This window comes from Aythya ferina (assembly GCF_964211825.1).
Source record: "Aythya ferina genome assembly, chromosome: 10".
Taxonomy (NCBI): domain Eukaryota; kingdom Metazoa; phylum Chordata; class Aves; order Anseriformes; family Anatidae; genus Aythya; species Aythya ferina.
In genome coordinates, this window is record NC_140306.1 from 5,373,466 (window position 1) to 5,400,857 (window position 27,392).

Sequence of the window (27,392 nt, forward strand, 5' to 3'; positions counted from 1 at the left end):
TATATGTTTACGTGCTATGTGAGTATTATTTTCTGTGCAATGTTTATATGGGTATGTGAATTAGCAGGGCTTTAATATTACATTTAATTAAAAAAAAAAAAAGTAGTAAATGGGCTTTTTGTGTTTTGGTATAGCAGTAAATCAAGGACATCTGTTTACTGATGAAACATAACTGTCTTAAATGAATGCTTCTGAAATTAAGCACTTAGAGGATCCTGGAGCTGGTGTCTTGCTCAGGCAAAGCTGAACTGAACATATGGCAGAAAATAAGGGCAGATTTTCTGTAGAAAGCTGACTTTGGTGCTTGGTGCAATGTATAGTAAGTAATCACAGAGCAGCTCTAAGTTTTGCTTGTGACTCCAAGCAAATATTATTTATAGCAGCAAGAACTTGCTGGAAAGTGGAGGGGTTCTGTTTGTATGCTTGCTTTCCAGGAAGGTTAACTTTTTTTGTATATGGAGGACAACCTTTCTACTTTCTGCAGTCTTTTCTAATGCTATACAAATCCCAAGGTTTATGTGGGTAAGTCCTCAGTATTCAAAACAGATGGAAGAATCAAAATTCATGTTTCATTCTGCTGATGGTGTAGTTGAATGCCAGTACTGGTAGACGGTGTTTATTGTGATACAGTTTACCTGTTGTCTCCTGTACACCAAAAAGAAAGCTTCATCTTATTCTTGTTAATTGCCACACCACTACTGCTGTTCGTCTGAATTTGATGCTGTGGATTCCGTGATAATTTTGCTTGTAGTAATTCCACAGAAATATTATGAAGACCTGAAAAACAGATATAAAAGAACAAGAGTCTCAGCAGTGTCTCACAAAAAAGAGTGCTGATTGTGTAGCTGGACTGCTGAGGAAAGACTTGTCTCTTACCTCTCTCCTAGTCCCAAGTCAATCCACACTCCTCTTCTTGCTTCCTTCCCATTCTACTTGATTTGCTGGAGGAGTTCTTGCCTATTATGTCTTACTGTAGAGTCATGTTAAATCAGAAATTTATCTTCTTCATGAATTGCTCTTTAGACTGTACCCTGACAGCCTGAGTTGAGTTTAAATTGTTGTCATTACTTGTGGATGATGAAGCAGAGGCAATGTTGTTGATAATGAAAATGTTATGCTATCATTTACCAATTCTGAGGCCCTCTGTTACCTGTGAGGGGATGCTAAGAGGATAACAGTGTATCAGAGCTCATTTTGCTCTGACCGTCTCTATTCTGAGCTCCCAAGTACTTAAACAAGGCTGATGGGGGCTTTTGAGGCCAAGTTTAGCAAGCTATGTAGATCCCTGTTACTGCAGATTAGCAGTCAGTAGTTGTCAGTAGTCTATTTTGAATGCGTGTATTCAGGGTAGTTGCCAAACTTCCATTTTAACTGCAATGAAATTTGAAGACTTTAAAGTTGTGAAGATATAAGCTGGGATGCTGCATGTTACAAAGCTCTGTTTAAGCTCCAATGTTTTGTAGAATATCCTGAGTTGGAAGGGACCCACAAAGATCATCAAGTCCAACGCCTGGGTCCATGCAGGACTGCCCCCAAATCAACAGTGAACACCTCAAAATTGCAGCTAAACAGCTGTGGGGTCAAAGCAGATCATGTCCTTGGAGCGATTTCACAGGCAGCACCAGGAATGAACCAGAGCAGCCTCTCTTGTCCCTGCACAGAAGGGGCAGACAGTTGCAGTGGTTTTTCATTCAGCACCTGTTTTAGTTTCCACTTACTTTTGTCTTGGAAGATGTTGACAGCAAGGTGTACATGAGTATCAACCTGACCATGTCTCAGACAGCTCTCGTTAGCCATCGATCTTTACTCAGGTGCTTTCCACTCAACCTCCCCACTGGATGGCAGCAGCAGAACACATCCATATACGCTTTTGAGTAAGTAGTGGGACTGTCCAAGTAAGAACATGTTCTGTTCTCCCAGCTTTCATGTGACTTTCTTCTTTCTTATTCTTCTGTTATTTGCCTTTCTCTATCCAGCAGAAGCACAGCTTGATTTTCAGTTTCCTTGTCTCACAGTGTCTAAGAATGCAGATTGCTGTACTTTTAGTGGGCCAGTGAGCTGGTGATGTGCTGGGATGGGTCGGGCTGCAGTAGTGCCCACCCCAACCCACTGCCCATCAGGCAGAACTTTACCTGGAACGGGAACTGATGCTGAGCAGGAACATTTCCCTTCCAATTTTTATTAGGCTATATCAGCAGCAATTAAAACAGGCAGGTATTTACTGCCAGATAGCCTGGGCAAATAATTTAATTTCCCGCTGCTTAAAAAATGATCTTCATCTTAGCAAGCTTTGTAATTAGATATGACCTTGAGCAATCCCACATTCTTCATGTTACTTGAAGCTGTATCTGAATTTTTGAGGCTATTTAAAATTAAAATTGTTACTTAAATCTTGTAACAACGTCTTGTTATGATATAAAGGTACAGAGCTACACATGTTTCGTAACCAAATGTCATGATTTTATGCTTGGACCAACAATATATGTGCCAGAATTTAAATGGGACCTAGCTCACCTCTGAGGCTAGCAATCCATTGGGATGAAAGTGCGGGCAGTTTACCTTAGTGTCAGTGCAGTATTTTCTAGCTATTTTTGTGCAGAGCCTGTACAGTAAGAGGAAAGAGATTTGTATAGTTATGGTTCTTCACAGTTTGAGAAAGGCCCACAAAAATTAATATATTAATGATGGTGGCATTTTTGTATATCTAGATGGAGACTGAACTTCAATCAGGAGAGCAAGAGCTTTCTTACTCTTTGACTTCTGGTGTCTTGCAACTAAATACTGAGATTTGATAATTTTTATTTTTTTAATTGCTCATGATTACTTAGTGCTGTGGCTAAAATGGTGACAAGATAAGTTTCTGAGCATATCACATGTTTTCTTTAGAGGTGATTCTAAGTTTAAGAGAAAATACTTCTATTTGATGAAGGGAGCTGAGTCAGGTCTGAAGTACATGTATGTAAAGTCAAGAAGATGTGACTGTTTGTTGCAAATGGGAAATAAGCATCAAAACACAGACTATTTTCCTGCAGCAGCAGGGCCTATAAATGTGACACCCAGTGACTGGAGAGTTAGTGGTAATTCCACAGTTTTTGGTTAGGTCAGAAAGACATAATCCTAGCCACAGGTCCTAGTGATAGTGCTAGGCAAGCATGTGGACGTAATAAAATAAGGACAATTATTATATGGGGAAAAATCCAAACCCGAAACTTACTAAGACAAGCCGTATACACCGGCTGAATGTATTATTTGATGTTGTGCTATGGAAATTGGGGCTGTCCAGTTTATGGGACTAGAACAGCATTTGGATGTGTCTGGTTAGCTTAAAAGGCCAAAGGAAAAATCTCACTGAAGGGGAAGTTTTAGGAATAAAGAGATCTCTTAATTAGGGTTAATCATGTCAGTCAGAGAAGGCAACTGGTTAGCATTATTAATCTAACTCTGTGATTGACCCTTTGGGAGTAATGCTGTGTATGCCCCAGGTGACAGATGATGGGAAATCCACAGAGAGGCCAGCATTTCTAGCTGGAAGCGCCATGAAATAATCCATATGAAATTGGGGAGTTTAAAGGAAATTATGGACTTTTAGGGGCACAACATAGATGCGCACTGGGATTCCCTCCTGTGCGTTCATTAGAAAATGATACAGTCTAGTCATTAGATGATTAGTGTAGCTGCAATAGTTATGTGAAAGGGCTGCTGTTAAGTAAATCCCTGTGATGGTGTTTTGTTCCACGTATGGGGATTAGCTATGGGTGGCAAGAACAATGGTTCTCTGTTTTTTGTCCTGAGCAAGTTGTTTCTTCCTTCTCTTTAGTTCGTCTGTTCCATTCCAGTTTGCTCTTGTGTATTGTGATACTTGTCAATCCAGGAGCCCAGCATGTTCTGTATTAATTATGAAATGCTTCAGAGCAAATGAAACTGGGGCTGTCACAAAGAACACGAGATGGCTGAGACTTACTCTGTTTTGTGAGCGGGTTTAATTCGTAGCGCTTTCCAGGATGGGGACCATACATACATCTTGCATTTTAAATGTCTTTTATGCCAGAAGGAATAAGAGTTCCTAAGAAGGAGCAAGACATACATAACTTTACAGTCTAACCGTCACTGAATCCCTGATAATTTTTTGAACCTGCTATTCCAATTCTAACCAAACGACAATACTAAACATTGTGGGGTGCTTAAAATTTTGAAGAAAACCAGCAGATTATGGTCCCCACTTAGAGAATGCTGCAGTGTGGTTATGAGGATTACCTGTCCTGTGTGTAACCTTGCTGGTTACTGCATATCTATTCTTGTATCAGCACTGGTCCTGTAGTTGAGGTGCACAGAAGATGCCTGAGCACTGTGAAGCAGATGAGAATGGACAGTGGTGTGGGATGGGGACAGAAAATAGACGTGTCATGGATGCAACTTTGATCATTGTGCAACAGCACAATCAGTGAAGGATTATTTCTTTGTTGCCTCACAAAGAGACGATCTCTTCTGAAATGGGAGTTGGATTGGTTAATGTAAAAAGAAATAAATATTGGTTTCTTCTAATGGTAGAAGACAGTGATGATTTGGGTGCTGTTTATTTTTGTGTGGCACTGCTACAGAGAGATGCCCCAGATGCACGTTGAGTCTGGGGACAATTCTAGCTGGCCTGAGATGGTAGAGGAGGGGAACAGGCATTGCATTAGCTTATAAAATCCTGTAATGGCACACTTGGGCAGCTGCTTATGGTTGTGAGGTGTAGTGGTTGTGTCAGTGCTGGCCACAATCCCAACACTGGGGTCTATCCCTCCCAGGACAGCCATTGTCGGTCTCACATATGAGTGTCCAACTCGCACTTGATTTCTCTTCAATTAGATTTTGATTATTAGACACATCTATTTGAGAAGTAGCAACAACTTTTTTTTTTTTTTTTTCATTTTTGCTGAGCAGGAAAGGTCATTGATTTTAATGCTCCTGGGCCACCTTTTAGACACTTCCAAAAATCCTACCTGTGAAGTCTAACTCTTATTAGCCACTTTCATTATACGAGAGATGTCACTCCTCATCCTGAAGGGACAGGGAAGCACCAATGGCAGCCTGCCTACTGCATCTCTTTAATCTTGTTTTGTGTTCAGTGCCAAAGTTCTAAAGTGTATTTAGCAGGATCTCAACAATATTTTCAAGCTGAGTGGAATAATGATGGAAAGCAACTGTTTAGCTAGCCAGGTCATATAACTGCAGTGCTATGCATTACTAGAAAGGCCTTACTCCAAGTTTCTTGCAGAGTCACTGTTTTGAACCATGGCAGTAAAAAGGAAATATCTACCCTTGAAACCTAGAAAAAGTCTAATTTGAGAAATTTTATAGATTTATTTATGTGATAGTTCTAAGAGACTTGCCCCCAGTGACCTAATTATGTCACCTGCATGCTGCACAACTTCATACTCAAGCAAGACTGCCACAAGGCATGTGGGCTTTGTAGTGAATTTTTTTTGTAAATTGGATTGCATCTTTTCTTTTTTCCTCTCTGTACAAGCTGCTGACTTAAACACTTTACCTGAGGTTGGAAGCTCCACTGATTTTTGTTTTGTTTTTCCCTTCCAAAAGGCCAAGGATGCAATGATAAAACTCATTTGTCTTTTTAATCTTCACCTTGTAATTAGAGCTAGGAGAGGCTGGAAAGAGATGCCAGGCAAGTAAGCTCTTTTCCTTTAAAAGCTCTCCAGGCACATAACTGAGTCTTGGGAGAGCTTTAAAGGAAAGCAGTAATGAAAATCCTGCAGAAAAGGAAAAATAAGCCAACAAAATTAAGACTTAAGTGTGCTATTTTTATTTGGTGCTAGGGGGAAAAAGACTCTGCTACCTCCTGGGTTTATTCTCAGATAAAACATTTGAATCACTAATTATTTTTAAGCATTCTTTTTGTATAGATGAGCTTCTCTCTTTGTTTCTGCCCCACTGATTTCTCCATTATTGAGATTTTAGGTGGTTGAAGATGGTGCTGATTTTATTTGCAGGTTTTAGAATCCGTTTACTTCAGTGTTGTTTGAAAATCATGTTATTTCCACAGTGAGAGAGGTAACTTTTGCCCCAGGACACACAAACCAGCATGTTTGAATGCTGGAAATTTCTTAGCTTTGGAATTTGGGCACCTTAATTTGAGAAAGAGTTTGAAGAGGATGCATCTTTCACTCATGGAGAGCATTGAGTTAGAAACAAGGCACAGTCACAGCTTTCCTTTCATAAGGAAAGGAAGGCTGTCCTTTCCCAGCCTTCCACGGAGAAGGTGATGGTGGTAGTGAGGGAGTCTGAATGGCAAAGGGTCAAGACCCCAGTGCTGCTCTTTTGAGGAGCTGAAATAACAGTATTTGTCCTGCCTTTGGGCAGTGTTAAGTCACTAGATCTCCAATGGTGGAGTGACACAAGGCTGCAATTGTGCATCAGCTGATTGGATTGCTCTACCACAGCAGGGTGTTTCTATGAAATGTGTTTGCAAAATGTCCATTATTTGTTCCCTTCTGAATGCATCTAAGCACTATTAGCACAGGGAACTCCGACCTGTTTCTTTTGCCAACTGATCTGAGAGTCCTCTGACTTCTGCTTTCAGTAGCTTTTTCCTTAGTCTTTAACATTTGTTGCATAAATACAGTTTTGTAGAATAAAAATGATGACTTTGAACATTGCTCCAAAATAGTCAGAGATGTTGCAGAGCAAAGCCACTTTTTTCCTTGGCACATCATGCTGATCATGATGCTTACGGGTTATTCTTTCCATGTGTGAGAAGGAACATAAGCATCGTTTTGCGCTTGCATTCCGGAGGACAAATGGAAATGAACATTTTGGAACAGATTTCTTTTAATAAACCAGCTACCCAGTTGAAAATGAAACTCAAGTCCTTTTTGCTTATGCAAGGCTAGCTACTAGTCCTTTTAAAGAAGAGATGACGAGTGAATATAACAGGCCTTAGCTGGTATTACTTAGAACTGGATTTTTTTTTTTCTGTTTTCTCTCTGGTGTGGCCATGAAAGGTTACCTTTCCCTCTTTTTCCTCCCATTTTCCTGTTGCTGAATAAATATCCTTTGGATTTTATGAATGGAATTTTTTTTTTCTTTTTTTTTTTCCCCCATCATTTTTGGTGGCTATGTGAAGGTTGCTTTCTCCACTATCTTAGCTGGAAGAGAAGGTTGAAGATCAGTGACGTATCATCCGTGGTCTGAAAGGAGAGGACAGGTAGTCAGCAGTTAGGATTTGAACTGAATGGTGAATGATGGGGATTTCTAGATTTATAAAACTAAATTTTAGCAAGCAAGAAAATCCTCCATCATTCAAGCTATTCTCAAGTATGCGCCTCGCGTACATATATTAGTTTTTCCAGTGATCTCAACAAAGTCAATGGGCCTGACTTCTCCATTACCTGTGCCTTCGTGCAGTCACTGCCCCGGTATAAATGCTATAATTTGGACGTTAGCAAGCAGCTGTAAACCTCTATTCCTTATTGCTCCCTTGTAACTCTGTGCTATGATGCAGCTCAGCATGCAGATTTTTGAGTAAGGAGAGGCAATAGTTTTCAACATAAACAAGTCCACTGGGTCACATTAACCTCCTTCAGTCTCTGTGTTAAATAATTAAAATAAACTAGGTAGTGTTTAACTATACGTATTTAGAGGCTTACTGGAGGAGCTTATTAGTTCAATATTCTAACACACTGTCTTAAACCTTTCTGAGCTCCAGGATCCCTTATTAAATATTTAGAGTGCATTGCTGGAAAAGTCAAGAATTGCTTTATTTTATTTATTTATTTATTTTTTAGATGCAATTGCTGTTCTCAGAACTCATAGCTTTTAAAATACTGGACATCTATAAACAGTACTTATCTCAAGCTGTCACTTCTTGCCATGGAGGAGTAGTTTTCATTTGTACAGATCTTAATAGTGCCCCAAGAATTTATATTTGCAGAAGCCTCTGTAGTCCACTGTTGACGTATTCTATAGAATCACCTTAAATACATTTTAATCAATTCAGTTGACAGCAGCTCCTTCGGATAGAATGAAGATGTGTGTCAGCTGCTGACTGTGGCTTGGAGAGACATCAGTATTTCTCATGTTTCCAAAACTCTCCAAATGAAATGAGTCAATGAGTACTTCTGTGTAGTTGCTGTGGAATAGTAATTATTGGTGACCAGGGCTGCTACGCGTGCACTAATAATGTGCATCAGAACTTAAAATCTGAAAATATAAGGCATTATCCTGCTCTACTGATAAGACTAGCCATTTTGCCATATACTGACTTGCTGTAGAATCAAGCCTTCTAGTTCAAGGTCTTCTTGCCAGGGGAGAGAAGATTTTCCTGTGTACTCAACAATTTTGTAAGACTTGCTAGATAGCTGAGCAAAGGCAGCTTAGTGGATTAAAATAACATCAGTGATATCTCTTGTCTCTAGGGTAATGAGTTATGAGCAAAGCAAAGACCTCCAGGAAGGGATTTTGTTTCTGCAGAGTCTCTATTAGGTCACACTGTATAGTAAACAAAAACAAATTGTCTCTCAGAGTCCAGTGTCATTTTGCTTAATTGCCTGTCTTGGTTCAGTACTGATGAAGATAAGACATAAACCACATTATGCTTACTTTTACACCCAAGGAGTGATTGCGTACTAAAACAAGCTAGAGTACGTGTTTTCCCTCTGGCTGTAGCTGGAAACTGGTCACTCCTTTCTACAGGCTTTTCTTCAAAGATTTTAATTCATCACTTTCTATGTTGTTGCATGTTCTCAGGCTGCAGCTGCAAGGAGTACCTGTTCAGTTTCAGTAAAAGCCTCAGCTGCGTAGTGTGAAGGTACTTGGGCGAGCCGTTTACAGAATCCTGCGAACAAAGATGTTTTCCACTTCTAACAGTAAACCTGCATAAATTGCCTGTGTGCCTTGAAACATAAACTGTCTAATAATCCACATCTACCCAAATGCTTAAAATTACTTAAAAGCTGACAAAGGATAATGTGTTGGGCTGCTAGCACATTGAAAGTCTAATAAAGGCTCTATTCAGCCTAGTAATTGCCATCCACCTCTCCTCTGAAACTTACCTGTTCTTCGAGTACTGAATCATGATCAGTCTTTAATCCTTTCTTGCTAATATTAGAAGGGACTTGAGAGAAGTTCTTTTTAAAAAAAAAAAAAAAAAAAAGGTAGTCCCAATTTTGACAGGATGCTTCATGAACTTCATATCTGTTTTTTCCTCATAGTATCTTCCTCCTTTTAGATGGTCTAGATTAATTGTTTTCCTCTTCTTTAGTAGAATTTATATTTTAACTTGATGGACACACACAAAAAAAGTTCATTAAAAAAAAATCTCAGTTTAAACTGACAGAAAAACTGAAAGAAATAGAAATCTATTCTCTTAACCAATTTTATCATTTTTATAACTATAGATTGCCACTGTTTCTGATAAAAATGTGGATGCTTTTAAATTAAAAAAAAAACAACAAACAACTTATGATTTTCAAGAGACTGCACCTTTTAGAAATTAAAGAATTTTAATTTAAAATTTTAGAAATTAAATTTAAAAATTAAAATCAGAGCACAAAACATGCATTCCTGCAGGAGATAAATGATGCTGTCCAGTACAGTACGTGGGGTGTACTGTACAGTCTCCCTGGTGCTGAGCCTTGTAAGCCAACACTTTGAGCAGTTTGAAGTTAGGCACGCTCTGTGTATCATCACTGCATTAAACTCTGCATTGACTGTCAGCTCATTGATCAAGCTCGTTATGTAGGATTGAGTTGTGATTAAAGATAGATCATTGTTTTTCAGCTTCTCAGAGTACAAGGTGCTTGGAACTCTCTCGATGCTGGAAAATCTGCTTTCACTTCTGGAAGTGAACTATTTGGGGGTTATGCTGTTGAAGACAGATCTATTCAGCAAAGGCCACTTTCAGAGTGTGTATATATGAGATAACCTCAGGCCATCTGATGATCTGCCACCAAATTCAGAATGAAGAAAAATACTCATTCTAGATGAGTCCTTCCTTATCACAGCCAGTGATTCACAGCAGAATGTATCTTTTACTGTATTTTACTGTTTTAAACCTAATAACTGCTTTGTAGTCATTCTAGAATCTCTTAAATCTTCCTCTTCTTTTGCTTCTCCCTCAACCTTTGCCCAGAAATAAAAGGAAATTTTGCCTTGCCTTTTGTACTGCCATATTTACATTCTCAGAAGCCAGCTGGAGACCTCAGTTTAAATTTCCTCCTATTTCATATGTAATGCATGAGTATAAAGTAAATGACTGTTAGAAGTATTCAAACAGGAAGCTTGCAGGCAATAAATCATATATAAAGTGACAAGAAGACTTTTGAAAAGCAATTTCTTTGTCAGCATATTTATGCTGAATAATGCCATGCCTCCTGCCTAAGAATAAGATTTTGTATTTTTTTTTTTTTTAAGGTAAAACTGAGATTTTTATTAATGCAGAAACGTAGGTATTCTTGTAGTAAAAAACAAAAACAGGGTATTTCATTAAAGAAGCTACAGTTTGGAGCTCCAGATGTCTGAATTATTTTCCTTAAATGTTCTGCTTGTCAAGGTAGGATTAAACTGGTCTAGCCAGGACTGTCAGTTTGACAATTGAGTTCTCTTTGCAGAAGTGGTAGTGCGGTAACAAATAAGTTAATTATACTGCTTAATCTCAAATGGCCAGGTTTGCATACTCCAAAGGTGTATAGTCACTAAAATAAAGTCTTGTAATTTCTTGTGCTCAAAAGAAGCACCTGTAAATAATTACAAGATGCAATTACAAGAGAACAGGAAGCCTCAATGGATTAGTAACAAGATACAGAGCCTTTCACCTCAAGGTCGTTGTTTCTAATCCAGATCTGCTTGGTAGTGATGAGAGGTGCCTTCAGACAGGTGGTTAGTGTGAAATTAGTTGGAGATTGCAGGGTTTGTTAGTAGATACGTCTGCCTAAGAAAAATTACTGACTGTGGTTTCTTTCTGGCTGTCTCCTTCGCTCACACCTGGATAGAGACAGAATTTCTGCTGTTTTCTTGTATTGAGCTGATTGGGTGAGAGTAATGTTATTTTGGCCAGTGTCACTGATGCTGGGAACCACCTGGTGGGCAGCAATGATGCTGTCAGATACAAGTCCTCCGCTTTGGGTGCTGGAGGTACACCAGCAGAGAGGTAGTAGAGTTGTTCACGTTTAAAGGAGAGGCAAGTGGAAAAGGGAGCACTGCAACCACACGCACTGTCCTGCACAGCTCTGAACATAACAGTTGAGCAGATAGGAGCTGAGAGATGAGGTGTTTTTCCATGCCCTATCCAGCCTTTGTACAAGTATGTTGTATCAACTGTGGAGGGCTTCACAGCTCGTTATTGACAGTGGCACTAATGCAGTTGTTACTGGCTCCTGCTGTTGTGATTCATGACTGATTAAACTGACCTTTGCTTGGGTTCCCATGAACTTGAAGCAAGGGGTCTTGCAGAGAAATCTGCCTTTAAGGAGCTGTACTGATCTCACATCACAAGCAATGCCTGGTGGTCCTTCCCACTGTGTCCCTGGTGGGACGCTAAGTTAAAGGAAGAACCAGAAGACACTATATATAATATGGTGATCTCTCTGGATTTGCAGAGAGTGTTAAAATTCTGAAAATTCAACTTTCAAGTGAGGCAATGCATATTTAAGACACGGAAAAGTCAATCAAATAAATAGAAACTTTTTAAAATGAGTTAAAATCAGCACAGATTTAAGAAGTAAGAAAAATAGGCAGTGTAAGTGTTGATTTTACACTTCTTTTTTTTTTTTTTGCTTCTTGAGAATTTGATCTGAGGGAACATTTGACAAGTTTCCCCTTTGTAATGTGCACGCTGCAAGAGGAAAAACCCAAGCATTTTAATTAGAGGACCAGCTTTGTGGAAGGATAGTGGAACTAATGACAATTCTACCAGGTCACCTTTAATCTGATTCAGGCTGGGGAGATGGTGGAGCATTTCTGTTAAAGTCAATGGCTCTTGGGGGAGTCTGCCTAGCATTGTGTAAGTTAATGGCATGCCCTCTTCTGCCACCTATGGCTGCTCCATTATCCTTGAAAGCAGCCATCAAACTTGCACAGCTTTAACAGGAACATCTGCTTCTCTCCCCTGGTTGTTTCCTTCACATCTGCAGTGGTTGTGACAGGGCACGTGCTCTTCTTCATTCACCCTTATTGCTCTGACCTTTCCCGTGGCTCATTTTTTATGCTCTGCCTCCTTAATGACTATTCTAATTCATCTCTGCGTTTGCTGATGGTCTCATTAGGGCTGAAGGAAAATTCACCAGGTGAGGCGGCCTGTTGTTTTCTGGTTTGAGTAAAAGTTTGTCAAATCTGACAAGCTACCTGGGATACTTTAAAAAGAAAATTTCACTACGTTGTTTCTGCAACCTGCACAGTTGTGACAAATGTTCCAGCTAAAAATGGGAATCCCTCTTTTCTCTAGTGAATGACATCTGTCCCTTTTTCTGGCTGACCTGTTTGTTTTTTGGCCAAGAACTAGAAAGAAGTCCAAGTGTCTTCCTGCCATTTAAACATTAATTTTCAATGTTTTCAGGTAGTTCCTATAGCCAAGATAAGAACTGAATGTCTAAAAGCCTTTGGGAATCTGAAACCTTACCTTCCACTCTACCTCCTTCAAGCCACCCATCCAGATATGCTTTATCAAGTGTCCTGAAAAAAAAACAGTGACTGGCTGGCTGCATGCAGGTGTGGGAAAGTGCTGTTATTGCATTGCTGCTTTGCCCACACCCTGCTCAGCTATCAGGGAACAAATTTCTATGTTGTGGTGGAAACCTACCTTCCGAATAAAATAGTCTGCAACAATCTCCTTAGTCATTTGGGTGATGACAGTGAGACTTGAATATGACTCCAGGATTAAACTCGTAGGGCTTTCTCCTAGAGATGTGGTTTCTTTGTGTCAAAACTAAGACATGGCACAGCAGTATACGGACTGCAAAAAGGCCTTTTGATGTGTAAAATCATAGGATTAACAATATAAATAACATAGAGCAAATAAAGTGAGAGATCAGCATAAGATGTGTTGTGGCAGCACCATTTGTGCACACACCTGGGAACTGAGCACAGATTTCCACACTTGGATCTCCGAATTGTGTCTCTGTGAGTTTTTTTGGCTGCAACTTGCAACTGAAATGTCAAAATTTTAGATTTGCACCTTTATTCTGTGGTAAAGAAGATTAAAAAGTGGAAGTTGAGAGACTGAAGAGATCTGCAGAACCTTGAAAAAAATAATAATGGTGAAGCTTTGAAAAAGAGTCATCAGTATGAAATAGGAGACATAGTCCTTCATAGCTTCTGAATTCTGACCTTTTTAGTTGTTATTTGACTGTTAGAAATATAATTAAGGATCATGAGTTATAATATGAACCTATGGGTGACTGTGATCATGTTCTGATTGTTACTTTGTTTGTCTGTGACTGTATTTTATTTTATTTTTACTGTTATTAGTATGGCATAAAATACTGGATGCTTTGTGTTGTTATTTTTTTCAATGTAAGAAAAAAACCTGTCTCTAATACCAACTGAAAAAGTTTGTCAGCATTCTGGAAACTTCACTTATGCTTTGCCCTTACGGATATAATAGTTAAAATAGCTTAAGTTCAATTAGCTGTTCAGCCAGGTTGGAAAGAGTCTGCACATGCTGAAACCATTTGAAAGTCCTCACGTCACTCAGAATTAAAAATGCATTTGTGCAATTTGGTTTTATGACCTATTATTGCTCAACTGGCAGCTGGATCTTATAGTTGGACTGCTGTGATGCTTTTCTTGTCCATTCCATCAGAATAAACCCAAGATAACCATTACAGCTATATAAAACCTGATATAAAATGAAGCAAACTCTGAAAATAATTAATCAGTGGTGATCAAGGCACAGGGGCTTTTCCAGGGATTAAAGACCAGCTGAGGAGCTGATGGCCTGGTGCCCAGTGCATTAACCGATCTGATTGCTTTCAGTGTTCCTCGAAATTCCATTTGCCTGATTTGCCTATCGCATGAAAATTTCATTGCACTTCAGCAGGAAATGTTATCATTCAAACTCTCAGCGTTCTTCACTGGTCCTTGTTTTTGACAGAGACAATTCTTGTAGTAGCAACGAGTAGTGCTACATGGTCATAATAAACACAGACCAATTAACGTGAAGAGATTCACTGCAGAATTCAGTCCTTTAAACTAAGGCTATTGAACAGGAAATGACACCAGAAAAATTTTCGTAAACAACACCTTTTAATGACAAGTTTTTCTTGGACCTTTTTTGAGCAGATTCTCCAATGAGAGTTAACTAATGAATAAGTATTTGCTTACCTTTAACTGACAAACTCAGGCACAGTACTATTACTTTACAGTCCCATAAAAGTAGTTTAATTAAAGAATAGAAAGTTACTTTTGCATTTTAAAAATAAAAAAGATAAAACATGAAATTCTCTGTGCGTTGTGAATTTGTACTGAAGTGCAACGGACCACAAGTTGCCTTGTTTGGTCTCCTTAGTGTTACCTGTTATATTTGGACAGGAGAATAAAAATTTAGTTTTCACATCAAATGGAGAAAATGCTTCTTTCCCAAACATCTGCTGTGCTTTCTGGCAACTGCCATCTACTCAATCTGCAGAGGCTAATGTCTTTCTGACAATTACTGTTTCGTATTCTCTAAACAAATACAATTTTTGTCTGATGAATGACCATGAACTGAGTTAAAAATACCTCTGGTATTAAGGAGATAACAAACATTTGTTTTGCACGGCTAAGCCCCAAACAGTCATTTGGTACTTCAGGTGATGAAGGAATGCTCAGAAGGGCACAAGGCCTAACCCTCTACATTCTTTTTGTTGCATATAGGAGACAAAGCTTTTCCCTTTTTTCTTTTCCACTTTCCTTTCCTCTTTTACCTTAAAGTTTATGATAATATTAAAAGTACTTCTGGCACACCACGAATGCGAAGTAATAAATGGTTCAAGCACAGTAGTAGATTTGGGTGCAGTGAGCAGCTGCAAATGGCAACAGGATGCCTGAGGCAATGAGCTTGCCAGGGCCCTGGTGCCTGCCAGGGTTGTATCAATGTCGTACTCAGGATGGCTTCTGCCATAGATGAAGTGCTACTTATGGTTGAGGATGGGATAATCCTTCCCTGTTGTGGTCCCAGGCATGCTACTTTTGCCTTCCTATGGCAAGAGTGACCCTTTTTGAGAGGCCATCATGCCTCATGATTGGGGCAGAATATTAAATTTTTGCTTACAGACTGGTGAATAATTGTAAGATCGGCCTATGCAGATGTGTATGTACAGATGTGTATGTATCTGTTTTCTTCAGGCAAGCAGAAAACTCTGTAGGGAGCTAGTTTCATTCTTTTTTCCTTTCTCTCATGATAAACTTGTGAAGAAAGAAACAAGAGGAAAAGAGTTGTGCGCATGTAATAGCGAGAACGAGCGTTAATGGGACATGTGGGAAATACGCCTATATTACAGAACACAATGTTGCTCATTTGCTACAAGATGTGATGGAAAACCAAATCTTTCCCTTTACTTTTTTTCTCTCTCTCACCTGAAATAGCTACACAGTAGAAAGTTTCCCTCAGGAGATGATTAGCACCACTTCACTGCAAGGTACTTTGTGAAGTTTTATGCTGTGGATTTCGTTTGTACAAGTGATACGTGTGCTTGAACAAGGATGAATATTACTGCCTGGCTGAAAGGTAGTCCTTATTGATTAACTTCAGCATAGCACCCAGCAGGTAGAGAGAGGTTCATGGTTTAATTTGTTTTTGCTTCCAGGTCACTCTTCAGCCACTTTTATTTTCATTTGCAGCAACGTTTCCCTCCTCCCTCCTCCATTTGCAGCACCTACTTCGGTCTCAGCTGTTTTGATTTATCGACCGCTCAGATTCAATGCTTTGTTCCCTGGAGAAGTCTTAGTGTTTATGTCTGATCTACGGTCACCTGCACTACTTATTCCAAGGAACTTTAATCTCCATATGGATGTGACCTCTGACATTTGCCAAAGAGCTCACTGTATTACATGATTCATTCCAGCTGTGTCAGCATGTTCCTCTACCAGCACATATGAAAGCTTATAGTTTTCATTTCATTAACTTTTCGGGTCTCATTATCAGGTTTTGAGGTCACTCACCATCTTTTGTAATACACGTCTAGATTAACTGTTCTCTAGGGTTCCTCTCAAATTGGTTGCGTGGCTGGGAGTCATTTTCCTCAGGTTGTGACTTCTTGCCCAAAACAAATTAAAAACAAATTAAAGTGGCTTATTGCTGGTTCCCTGGTCATCCAGTTACAATGCTGATTATGATTTTCCACGTGGCACACTACTGGTTTCCACAACTGATGGTGCACAGATGTGCTGATAGGAAGCTTTATGGGCTGTGAAGAAACTCTTGGGTTGGAAACCTGAGCACTCTGAGTGTGAACGTCCGTTCCTTGATCTGTGAGATCATCTGCTTGCTTGATTTTTTTATGGATGTTAGCTCTAGTAAGCGTGATGGTGCTATGCGTTTGAGAAATGTAAAATGGATAGCAAACTGGATACCCTTTTTTTTTTTTTTTTTTTTTTGTACTACATCCTACTTTGCCAAATATGGGCAGATAATGGTCATTAGGGGAAGATATTTATTGTCTATTTTTTCTGTAGAGCAGTTGAAAAGGCCTTCTGTGGCAGTTCTGGGCTATCTCTGAATAGTCTCTTAACTGCCAACAAGTGAAAAGGTAAAGCTTTACAAGTGGAACTGGACTGAATCACATATGCAGAGCCAATTTATAAGGAACTGTGTACATATAAATATTGTGTATCCTTGAGGAAAGAGACCGTCTAAGTCAGAACCTTGACACAAATATGAAATGATTTGTGAAAAAATCCAGTGGTTGATGAATTGTTAGCATTTCTTTAAAATGCTCTGCTGTAATTTTGTCTTAGAAGATGGTGTCTTAATTTTACATTACAAATCTCCTGAAGCCACTTGCCATCTTTAGAAACACTCCCTCTCCACTTCTGCTGGCCTCCCCTCAAAAAAGACAAACAAACGTGCTACCCCATGAGCTGGAGAGGTTCTCTTAAGTATGTTTGGTAACAGAAAGTGAAAAATAACCAATATTATGTCCTTGAATAAGTATTTTTCTAGAATATTTGCCTCTTGGTGTGCATTTCTGTGTGTAAGCAAAAGTTAACATGACGTGAAAGCTGAAGAGATGATGAACTGTCACCAGGCTTTTTAGAGTGCTTTCCTCTTCCAAACAGCATTGCTGCTGACTTCTAAACTCACTTGTTTCTCATACTGTTGCTGCAATATTAGGTTCCATAGCCATTCATCTCCCTATTGACAGACATCCTCTTACCCTTTAAATAAATGATGCAGTTGATTTTTGTGCAGACCAAGCTTGCTGGTTTTGAGGCTCAGTGAAGAATGTGCTGAGCTAGGATCATATTGTCCTGGATGTACTGTTCTTCGCAGTACTAGTTGCTTTCCTCATCAAAGAGAGCAGCTTAAAGAAACAGAGATTAAAAACTCCCTTTAAATATGTTGTTTCCGTATGTTTCTGAGCTAAGAAATTAGAAAAAGAGGAGGTTATCCAGGATTAAGGTTTTCTGATAAAGGCATTCTGCCTGCATGTATATTGCATTGAAAGAGTGCTCCTTGGGAGTGATTAGAATTAGTCACAGAGATGAAATGGATGTGGACAGAATTGACTAGCAACTTTCTGAAAGCCTTCCTCTTTTTTGATATTTTCCTTGTAGTTTTGAAGTGCATTACTGTGATGTTTGATATTTTATTAACAATAATTGTATTTTCCTTTTTTTTTTTTTTTATTATTTGAGGATTTCAAAGAGTTTTAGGAGCATTAATTGCATATCTGTGCCTTGACTTCTTTGAAGAAAATGAAAACAAGGTCTTGTCAAATAATTAGTAGAAAAATTGTATTAAACTGAGAATAAACAGTTCAGTGGTGATTATTTAGCCAAATATACATATTATGCTTGTGCTGGCTTATAAGGCACAAGCCTAATAAATTCCTAGTTTGTACTTGCCCTTCAGAGATGATGACTGCCTTCTCTGAAAACTGTGAAGGCTGCCTCTGCAGAGTCAACTATCTTCTGGGCTGGAAAGTACACAGGTAACAAAGAGTTCATTCCTGTAGCCAGTTCTTCAGGTCAGGGAGGCTTTTTGGAGGCTTTTTGGACTTGGGCACCTGAGGGCTGTTATTACCCATAGGTATCCCATTATGGAAGGCATAAAAATTCATAGCAGGGAGTGTCCCAGAGGCTGCTTTAACGAGCCCTCTCTTGGTATGTCTGTGTCCTATATGGAGAGAGAGAGAATGTGTCCTTAGTTAGCTTGAATAGCATTGGTATTTCTAAGGAAGCTAAGCTGTAAAGAAATCGGGATAAGGAGGAAACTACCAGCACCAGACTCCTGATCAGAGGTAACACAGAGTTCTACAGTTATCAAGATTCGTCCTCTGTCCTCCCCAGTGCTTGGCTGGCAGACATCTCCTCTCTTGGTATGCAGAAGGTGTTCAACAACAGGAACCTTTCTCTGGTACTGTTGCTGATAAAATGCATCTCTCCTTGGAGAGTTCTTTTATTTAAATGTGAAGATGTAACTGAATTTCAACTGCAAATATTGACAGCCCTTAGGTTGCAGATCTGAATAGGTTTACAGGTGAAGAGCTATGAATTTGTGGGCTTTTTATAAGTGAGCCCAAAGGGGCTTTGCTCTCCCAAGTATGGCTTTCTACTATCTCTCATTGCAGTTCTCCCTGAAATGTCTTTCCTGATGTGTCTGGTATAGAATTCACTTGCTGTGATCTTCACACTTTAAAATCTCTTCAGTCCTTGCTCCTCTAATGCGTTGGCTTCCTGAGAATCCATTGATTATAAAATATTTTAAGACTGTTCTTGAGTATTTCAGTTCTTACGCTCTCAGCTGTAACTTAAATGTACTCTAAACTTGAGATGAAGGTTTATCTAGTGCAATGTGGAGAATAAAATGTGAAGGAGAATATTCTTATATTCTTTCTTTTCTCTGCCTTTGGGCACCTGAATGTAGATACAACAGATATCAATAGATTTAGGGAGAGAATAGTCTGTTTGAGTTGATGGTTAACTTTTAACATAATCAGTGAGTTTTGCTAACTCTGAAAGCCACACTGCAAACTGAGTGCTTGTCCTCTAGATTGCTGAATACTGAGAAAAATGGTACATGGAGCTAGCACGTTAACACTTAGCAATTGTTCAGCGATTGTTCACAGATGTGTCTGAATATTAAGAGGAAATGCATATGGGTGTTCAATAGAATGAAGAGTGTTAAGATGTGCGTGAACAAGCAAGAGGAAATATAGATGTGAGCATGTAGGAGGGAAAAGACTATTACAAGGGCAATCCAATTAATGCAAATGATGCATGCAGATGTCTTTGGCTTTTTAGTACCTTTCGCTCTTTTACTCCGTAGGATCTGCATGCTGGGGACAAGGGAGAAGAGTGCTGTCTTCGTTCACGTGGCAGCAGTACTCCTAAACCTTAGAATCCTACCCATGCCAGCAGACATAGAGGGGACACCTTCATGTGCTTGCTTGTGTATGAATGAGTTTAGAGTAAAATAGCCAGTGAACCAAAGGACACGTTCGTAATGGAACTTAATTTTGTGTCTTCAAGTGTCTGTGTGCCTGTGGACTCCTTGCTTTTTATGGGAGCAGAGTCAGTGCTTTAAAATTCAAACAAGATAACTCAAAATAACTGAAAGTAATCCCCCCCCTCCTTTTTTTTTTTTTTTTGGACTGTATGCTGAGGGTCAAATCCTGTTTGATTTATTTTGATATTGACTTAACAGGACTATTCACCTAAAGGAAGCAGGTTTGGGTCTTGAAAATAGACATTCTTTCAGCTACATATTGATTGCTGGAGCTGGATCTAGTCCATCCTTATGATGTACTTTCTGACAAAATGGCTTCTGCTCTTATCTTGGCATCTAATGTGTAGTGAATAATGACTTTAATTAAAACAAGACCTGACTGCTTGGTCTCTCAGATGAGATACATAGCAATCTCAAGTATGCGGCTTGAGCAGTTGCAAATTTCTGCTTTTTCTTTACTCCACTATAAAATGTCCTTTTCAAGAGACAGTCCAGGCTGTGACCTTGCTCTCCTCAAGTCAGCTGGAATTTTGCTGTTAACTCCAGTGAATGCAGGACCACCACTCTAAGCCCTGTAGGAAATCAATGGAAACTTTCCCTGTTTACTCCAACAAATTTGGGCTCAGGCCTTTAATTTTTGTCCATCAATTTATTTTCTCTAAATATTGTTGTGCTGAGGTGTTTTGTGGAAAAATACTTTGGAATGAAGTGGTGTGGCCGATTTAATTTCTCTATGCATTTATTGTCCTTACTGATTTATAGAGAAGCTACTTTCCTACAGGCTGGTAGCTCTTTTCACTTTTTTTCATGATATGGTATTAGGCACTTGCATGAAAATTCAGTCTGCCAATAAACTTAATACAGTAGCTATCTACGATAAAGTATCTACTATTTTATGCTGTCTTCGACATTTTTCCAACTTTCTGTAAAATACATTATGCATTTTCCTGCTGTAGCATATTTTGCTTAAAACTACAGTGGAGCTTTTTCCCCAGGAAAACAAACAACCAAACACCTCTGTATATAGAATTTCTTTTTACATTTAGAGTGCACAAATAAAGACTGTATTTTCTTTCCAAGATTGTATATACATAGTTTTCTGCCCATTGAGGTGGTTGTGAATACAAATTTGGCAACAAAAGTCAGGCAGCCCTCCAGCTGTGTTTGAAACACAAGCCCTCCAGCTTGTGAAACCAAACCACGCACAGCAAAGGAACATTGCCAAGCCAACCTTTTAAAAAGTTACGTATATATTTGAAAGCTGTCCTGTTTTTTTTTTTTTTTTTTTTGTTGTTGTTGTTGATGATGTTTGTTTGTTTTTGTGGAAAAGCCATTTAGAAGCCTAAACTGTATTCCTAACTCTTTTTAAGGTTTAGATTTTCCACTTACATCAACTCATACAAATTTCTGTCCAAGCACTACAGTAAAGTTAATCATTCAATAACAAAACCTGCCCATATTGCATCAAACCAAGGTGTTCTCTATCTATCTAGTAACAGGTACTGTTTTTAAAAAACAAAGGGGTTTTGTGTATGGGAAGGGGTCAAGCATGGAGAGACTGGGAGTCAGGGCAATTCTCCAAGCTTGCCATTGTAATGTTTTCATTTGTTTCACTGCATCTCTGTATTTCTGAAAAATGCTCTCACTTTCACCTTCCTTTCTTTATCCTGCTGTACCTCCACTATTCCACACACCTACACCAATACCTGTATGTCTCTTCTCATATAATGAGCCTGTACTACTTTGGTGGTGAATAATTTTCTGTCTCTCCATCTACCTCACTTATTAAAAAAACAAGCAAAATAAAACCAAACACACACACACATAGTGCTGTTAATTTACAAGGAGCTTTACAAACATGGGTAAGAGGCATTCAAGGCTTTAAATAAGACGAGACAAATGCAAGATGAAGCACTTGAGAGCAGTTCAGAAAAGTGAGGAGATGGAGGAGGTGGAAATGACTTATGCAAAGAAGAGAGGAGTTTTATAAAGTGGGGTTTCTGAGCAAGGGTTTTTAGGCAGGATGGAGGGTGAGTGGAGGAAAACAGTCAGGTACAAGGAGCAGAACTGTTAAGGTGTGAAGGCAGGAGTGAGGAAAGGAGAGGAAGTTTAGAGTAAACTCAGACAGATGGTGCTGAATTGTGAGGAAAGGTGCTTGAGAGTAAGACAACTGATGGAGAATTTATGACAGGTTTGTTCAAAATGGGCTGGGAGGGACTTCAGGAATTCCATATAGCTTTATTTATTTATTTATTTATTTATTTATTTATTTATTTATTTATTTATTTATTTTGACAACACTTGAATATCTATGACAGCTTTTTGGCCTACTTTATTCATAGCCTACCTGCAATTATAGAAGCCTACCTACATGTTGTTATGATAGAGGGTTTCTCTGCTATTTAATTTTCCCTTGCATTAAATATTGCCCAGTCCATCATGTCTGCTTCTGAAAGGAAAGAATTGAATATAAAACCCGAATGCAAGATAGGAAGCCAGAGGAAGAAATGTGCTCTTTCTCCACGTCTTCTTGTCTGACATGTCTAGTTCACTAGTCCAATCTCCTTTTCTCCCTGCAGTTTTGTAAAGGCCAAGGAAGACTGGCTGAAAAATTGATTTGGTATGCTGAACTAATCTTTATTAGTAAGAATAGGATAAACTTATGGAATAAGCCAGATCCTACAAGATGCTTTATCCCTTCATCTTCTTGGGACTTAAATGGGTATTCAAGGGACTCAGTATCTTGTAGGACTGTATGTATTGGCTTTTTCTTTATACACTGATGTTTTATTTTGCTCTCCATCACATCTCTGTAATTATTAGGCCAGCACCAAGTTAAGCAAGGGACATGCGAAGTTGTGGCAGTGCATCGTTGCTGCAATAAGAACCGGATTGAGGAGCGATCGCAAACAGTCAAGTGCTCCTGCTTCCCAGGGCAGGTGGCTGGTACAACAAGGGCTCAGCCCTCATGTGTGGAAGGTAAGCAGTCTCCCGCTCGCTCATGGTTCATTAGGATTGTTTGAGAAGTTTAGTCTCCTTGATTGTTTGACTTCCTACTGCCTCAAAAGCATAATCCTTCCTTTTGTTAATTTTGAAAACATTGCTGTGCATTGATGATAATGAGTCTGTGCATAAATCTGGGTGTAATTAATCCTCTTAATATATGTACTCGTCCATTTCATGTCTGTGCCAATAGAACTTGTTATTTTTTCACACAAAAACTCTCCTTTAAAACTAGTCTGAAAACAACATAAGCCAAAAAATCCGAGCTAATGATATTAACCCTTCCAGTTACCTTTAGACATAATAGTTTGGCCAAAATGTCACTGGATAATAAATGCAGTCCTAAGACTGGGCTTTCGGGTAGTGCTGGGACATCTAATTTTGAGAGCTGCTCTCCAGATGGATGTTTCCCCATTTTATGTGCCCAGTGGGATCTTATGCTGGACATCAGTACTGTAATGATGCCCCATGTTCGTTCATTTTGTGTGTTGTAACTCAAAATAAGTTAGAGTTGGTAGAGCAGAGCAAGCATACTGCTGCACACGGTGCAGTGTCTAAGCTAGGACACCTACCCGATGAAAGAAAAATGTGGTGTAATTGCCCTAGTCCATCAGCTTCCTGGGTAGATGTGAAATCCTCTCAGAGCTCAGTGTTGCCATCTGTACACTTTTAGCAGTTTTAGCAGTTTTCATCTGAAATGAAATGTGTTACATACACCAAAGCTAAAATCGTACCTCGATTATAATGTTGACCAGGGATTCTGAAACTCTACAAAACTTTCTTACCCAAGGTTCACTTTGCACCTCATCCCCACCCTTTTCCTCTCTGTCTTATTGACAGTTCAGAAATTGTGGGTCACCCTTTTTTCTTCCCCCACCACCGGAGGCTATTCCCTGGAGAGGCTGCTGCTGATGCTCTTATTATTAACTTAATAAGCAGTTATACTGAGACTGAGATTTGTTTTTCATCACAGAAAAAATCTAGTGAAAGTCTTCTGTCATGTATATATAAATAGGCATTCAAAATATATTAAAACAGAAAGTTCTGTACGATCTACACTTGAATTAAAACAAATCAAACTGACAATACCCAAGTAGCTAACTGCTAATTAATACTGATGTAGATGTTAATAGATCCTCCATTTTATTAATTCATAAGGAAAATGCTTGCTCTCATTGTTTTTTTTTTTCCACATGAAATTGTAACCATTACAAGTTAAATATAAAACAAAAACCTCAGTCCATTTTTTTAAACTTTCAGAGCAATTTAGTTCTAGATGTAAAATTCTAACTACATGCAATATGTCTGAATTTTTGTTTAACATATTTTCCACCTTTTATTTTTAAGTAAATAGATTTTTTTTATCTGATTAGACTTTTCATGCCTTGTAATTTAGGAACACAATCAACTTTAATTGTACAATTTGTTAATTTTTTTTTTTTTTGTCAAGTGAGAAGTACTCTCTGTGTTTTTTGGTGATACGTCAAGCAACAGAAATACTTTTATATATGAAAGATAATAAAAATGAGGCATTGTTTTAAGCTTGCCTAAGGATTGCAAAGGTGACATTATCATTCCATGATAGAAAGACATCATTGCATGATACAGTGGGAGTTTAATTGAATTTGTCAATGCAAATAGTTGCTAAAAGAATTTAATAGCTATTTTTTCTTCAAGCATAGTTGAGATTAAATAAGACAAAATATTGTGAATGTAAGGTTTTGGTTTCTAAAGTGGATGCCTATGATTCCACCTCCCCTCTTAAGGTAACGCTTTAACATATTTCATTTATTTTTGCAAGCATGTGGGACTACAGTCAGTGTTTTTCAGTTGCGGTAGCAGAGAAACTATAACTATCTTTCCTTAGCCTCAGGATTAGATGTTTTTTCTCCCACTCTGTACGCATCCTTCAGTAGGCTTCTATGCTGTAGAAACCAGAAACAGATTAAAAAAAAAAAAGTGTTGAGTTTGTATATTTCAGACTGATACAGATGTTTTATTTTCCAACACCTTTTTGCCAAAAGAAGGGATGTTTAATTTGCCTATATTTTGCTCTGAGTTTAAAGAGAAGGATGTGCCCAAAGTACAGATTAACTTTTCTAACCAAAAGAAAAGAATCTGCATACCAATTGATTTACAGTAAACTTTTAAAGCTTTTTATTTTTTTTTTTGAACTTCAGACCTTATCCAGTAGTAATTATCATTTACAGTAGAGTAGCAATTATCTCTGTGCTCTTGATCATGCATGGCATGCATGTGGTTGTTGGTACCATCGTTTCTGCTTCAAATTGCTCACATGTTGAATTGTGTTTAGATAAAATGAGGAAACAATGTAGATCACACTCAAATGAGTAGGTGTCTGGTAAGTGCCACCCACTTTTTGTGTCAGACTACAAAATCTTTGGCCACACACATGGAGAAGCTTTTACCCATTGAAAATCATGATAAAAAGTGTAGTGCTAAGTATTTTTTATAGAAATAATGATTTATATATATGTTCTATTGATAACTTTTGTTTGGAGAGAAGTGCATTAAATATGTCGGAGTAAATCATCACTAGCCAAATCATCTTCCATCCAAGCAATTCTGTTAGTCCTAGAATTCATGAGGAAGAAACACTCAGAATAGAAAAAGAATGCGAATGAGACTAAAGACTTCAAAGGCTTTCTAGAAGGTCAAAGAACCACAATAAAGGAGCAGGACACCTTTGAAAGCTCATCTGGGATCCAGACTGAAGAGAAGAGGGTTTATGGAAACAAGAAAACAAAAAAACAATGCATAGCAAACAGATAAAAGTACAAATTGCTGAGAAGATTTCCCTCCCACTGGTTTTGAATGTATTTCAGAATATTTGAGTACTCAAAAGGATGCTAATGCTGTGTCAGTATTCAAAGAGAGGAGAAAAAAAAAAAAAACACAACAAAAAATAGAATGAATAGTGTATTGCAAATTTGTATGGACAGCTTAATCCAATGAGGTAGGAAAGTCATCTGTATTTGTCCCAACTACAGACAACATGAATTTGTTTGTTAAAGTAGAATACAAAGAAATTATTAAATAAAAGTAAATAAAATTATCGGCCCATAGTATGTGAAATATTGAAATTGCTAATACTGAGGCAGATCAGTACCACTGTTCTGCTTTTGGTAAGAAATAGAATGGTGAAGAATTTTCTAGTTTGTTAATTAGAGAACCTACTAACCAAGATCTACTAGCATACCTCAAAAACGTTCATCTCCACAGAGTCAGCAGGAGGAATTGGTAGTCAAATGGCACATACATACTGAGATTTCATGGTGCTTAGCTCTACATCTGCCCCTCTGAAACATTTTCAGTGGTGACCTGAAAGCAAATACAGAACCTATCCTGACAAAAAATGTATGGATTTCATATGATGGGTCAAAGGAACAAGTAATAACAAGCCCAAGGTAGTCACATGGCATGGTCCTGCAAGGAGGAAGTTGAACCTGTTTGAAAGAACTCTGTGTTAATAAAGACAAATGCATTGTGTTGAGAAACTGAAGAAGTTCAATCAGCTCAGCTTATCAGGCAGAAGATTGAAAAGTTACTTGATTGCAACACGTTCAATACCTTCACAGGGAGAAAATGATGATTGCTAACTGGTCCTGTAATGCAGAAGAAGAAAGCACAACAGAAGAGGTTTGAAAGGGAAGAAAACCAAGGCTGTTTCATGCTGAGATCATTTAATGCCATAAAAAAAAAGTCAGTGGAAGAAGTTTCTTTCTTCACCTGCACCCAAATGGCTTGGAAGACACTGTGTAGCCAAACACAGCTAGGGGCACAGCACAGTGAATTGCACGAGGCAAGACAAGATGATGTATTGGCACCTTTTGGCCTTAATCTTTATGAATCTACTGTTTCCATGGAGCCACATCAGCTAGGGAACGATGTCAGCAGAAGATTTATTTCTGGTGGGGTAACCACCAGCAAATCGACCGGCAAATGTCAAGCTGAAGCAGTCTCCTTTCTCTTCATGAGGGTGGTTGTATATGAGTATGACATAACTGCTCTCGTTTCTTAGAAAAGTCATCTGCTGAAACCTCTCCAAGTGAGCCTCAATCTGAAAAGAAGAGGAAACCTTTACATTCTTCAGAGAGTCACACTGTTAAAAAGTGCAACAATCATTAAGGAACTCTTGCTCTGAAGATGAGTTTAAGGGTCTGATGGAAAATTTTAATAAACTAATTCCAGGAGTGTGCTTGATACAAACAGCTACAGCCATTTAGGACATACAGGTCAGCAGAGTGGACCTTAGAACTACAAAGAAATTGGACATAAAGTGGATGCAAGAATCAGTACTTTGCTACAGCAAAGAATGAGGAATTTGCTGAAAGTTAATAGAATGAGATCTGTATTAAGTATTTCAAAGTGTTGCCATTAATTTGAAGAGAGATTTCAGCACAGAATAGAAATCAGTCAACAGAAGAGGAGCGGTCATTTTCTCTGTAAGTGTCTAAACAAGAGATGAATAGAAGGTGAAATAAGCAGTCTGTTGAAAAGCTTGTGGATCTTGTTGGAGTTAGATTGACTCCACAGTGTTTCCCGCTCTCACCTGTGCTTGTTTTAATGAAAGATTGCACCATTGGAAGTGATGGGCTTGGTTCACTGTCTTATGTACTTCATTTCCACGTGAACCTCATGGACCAGAAAGTTACATGGGCACAGAGTGCTGTGTGAAGCCACTTCTGTGCTACATTTTTGACCAGTCAACCAGTGCCTTTTT

General features: G+C 38.6%; 1 protein-coding gene across 6 annotated transcripts in view; it reads left to right on the plus strand.

Annotated features, from left to right (window-relative positions):
* The window catches only part of TAFA4 (TAFA chemokine like family member 4), a 77,634-nt gene that overhangs the window by 43,562 nt on the left and 6,680 nt on the right, over window positions 1-27,392 (plus strand). For all 6 annotated transcript variants that reach the window (XM_084531553.1, XM_084531551.1, XM_084531555.1 and 3 more), the window contains exon 4: window positions 22,469-22,624. In XM_084531553.1, coding sequence (XP_084387679.1) covers window positions 22,469-22,624 — 156 coding nt within the window. The remainder of the gene's footprint in view (window positions 1-22,468; window positions 22,625-27,392) is intronic.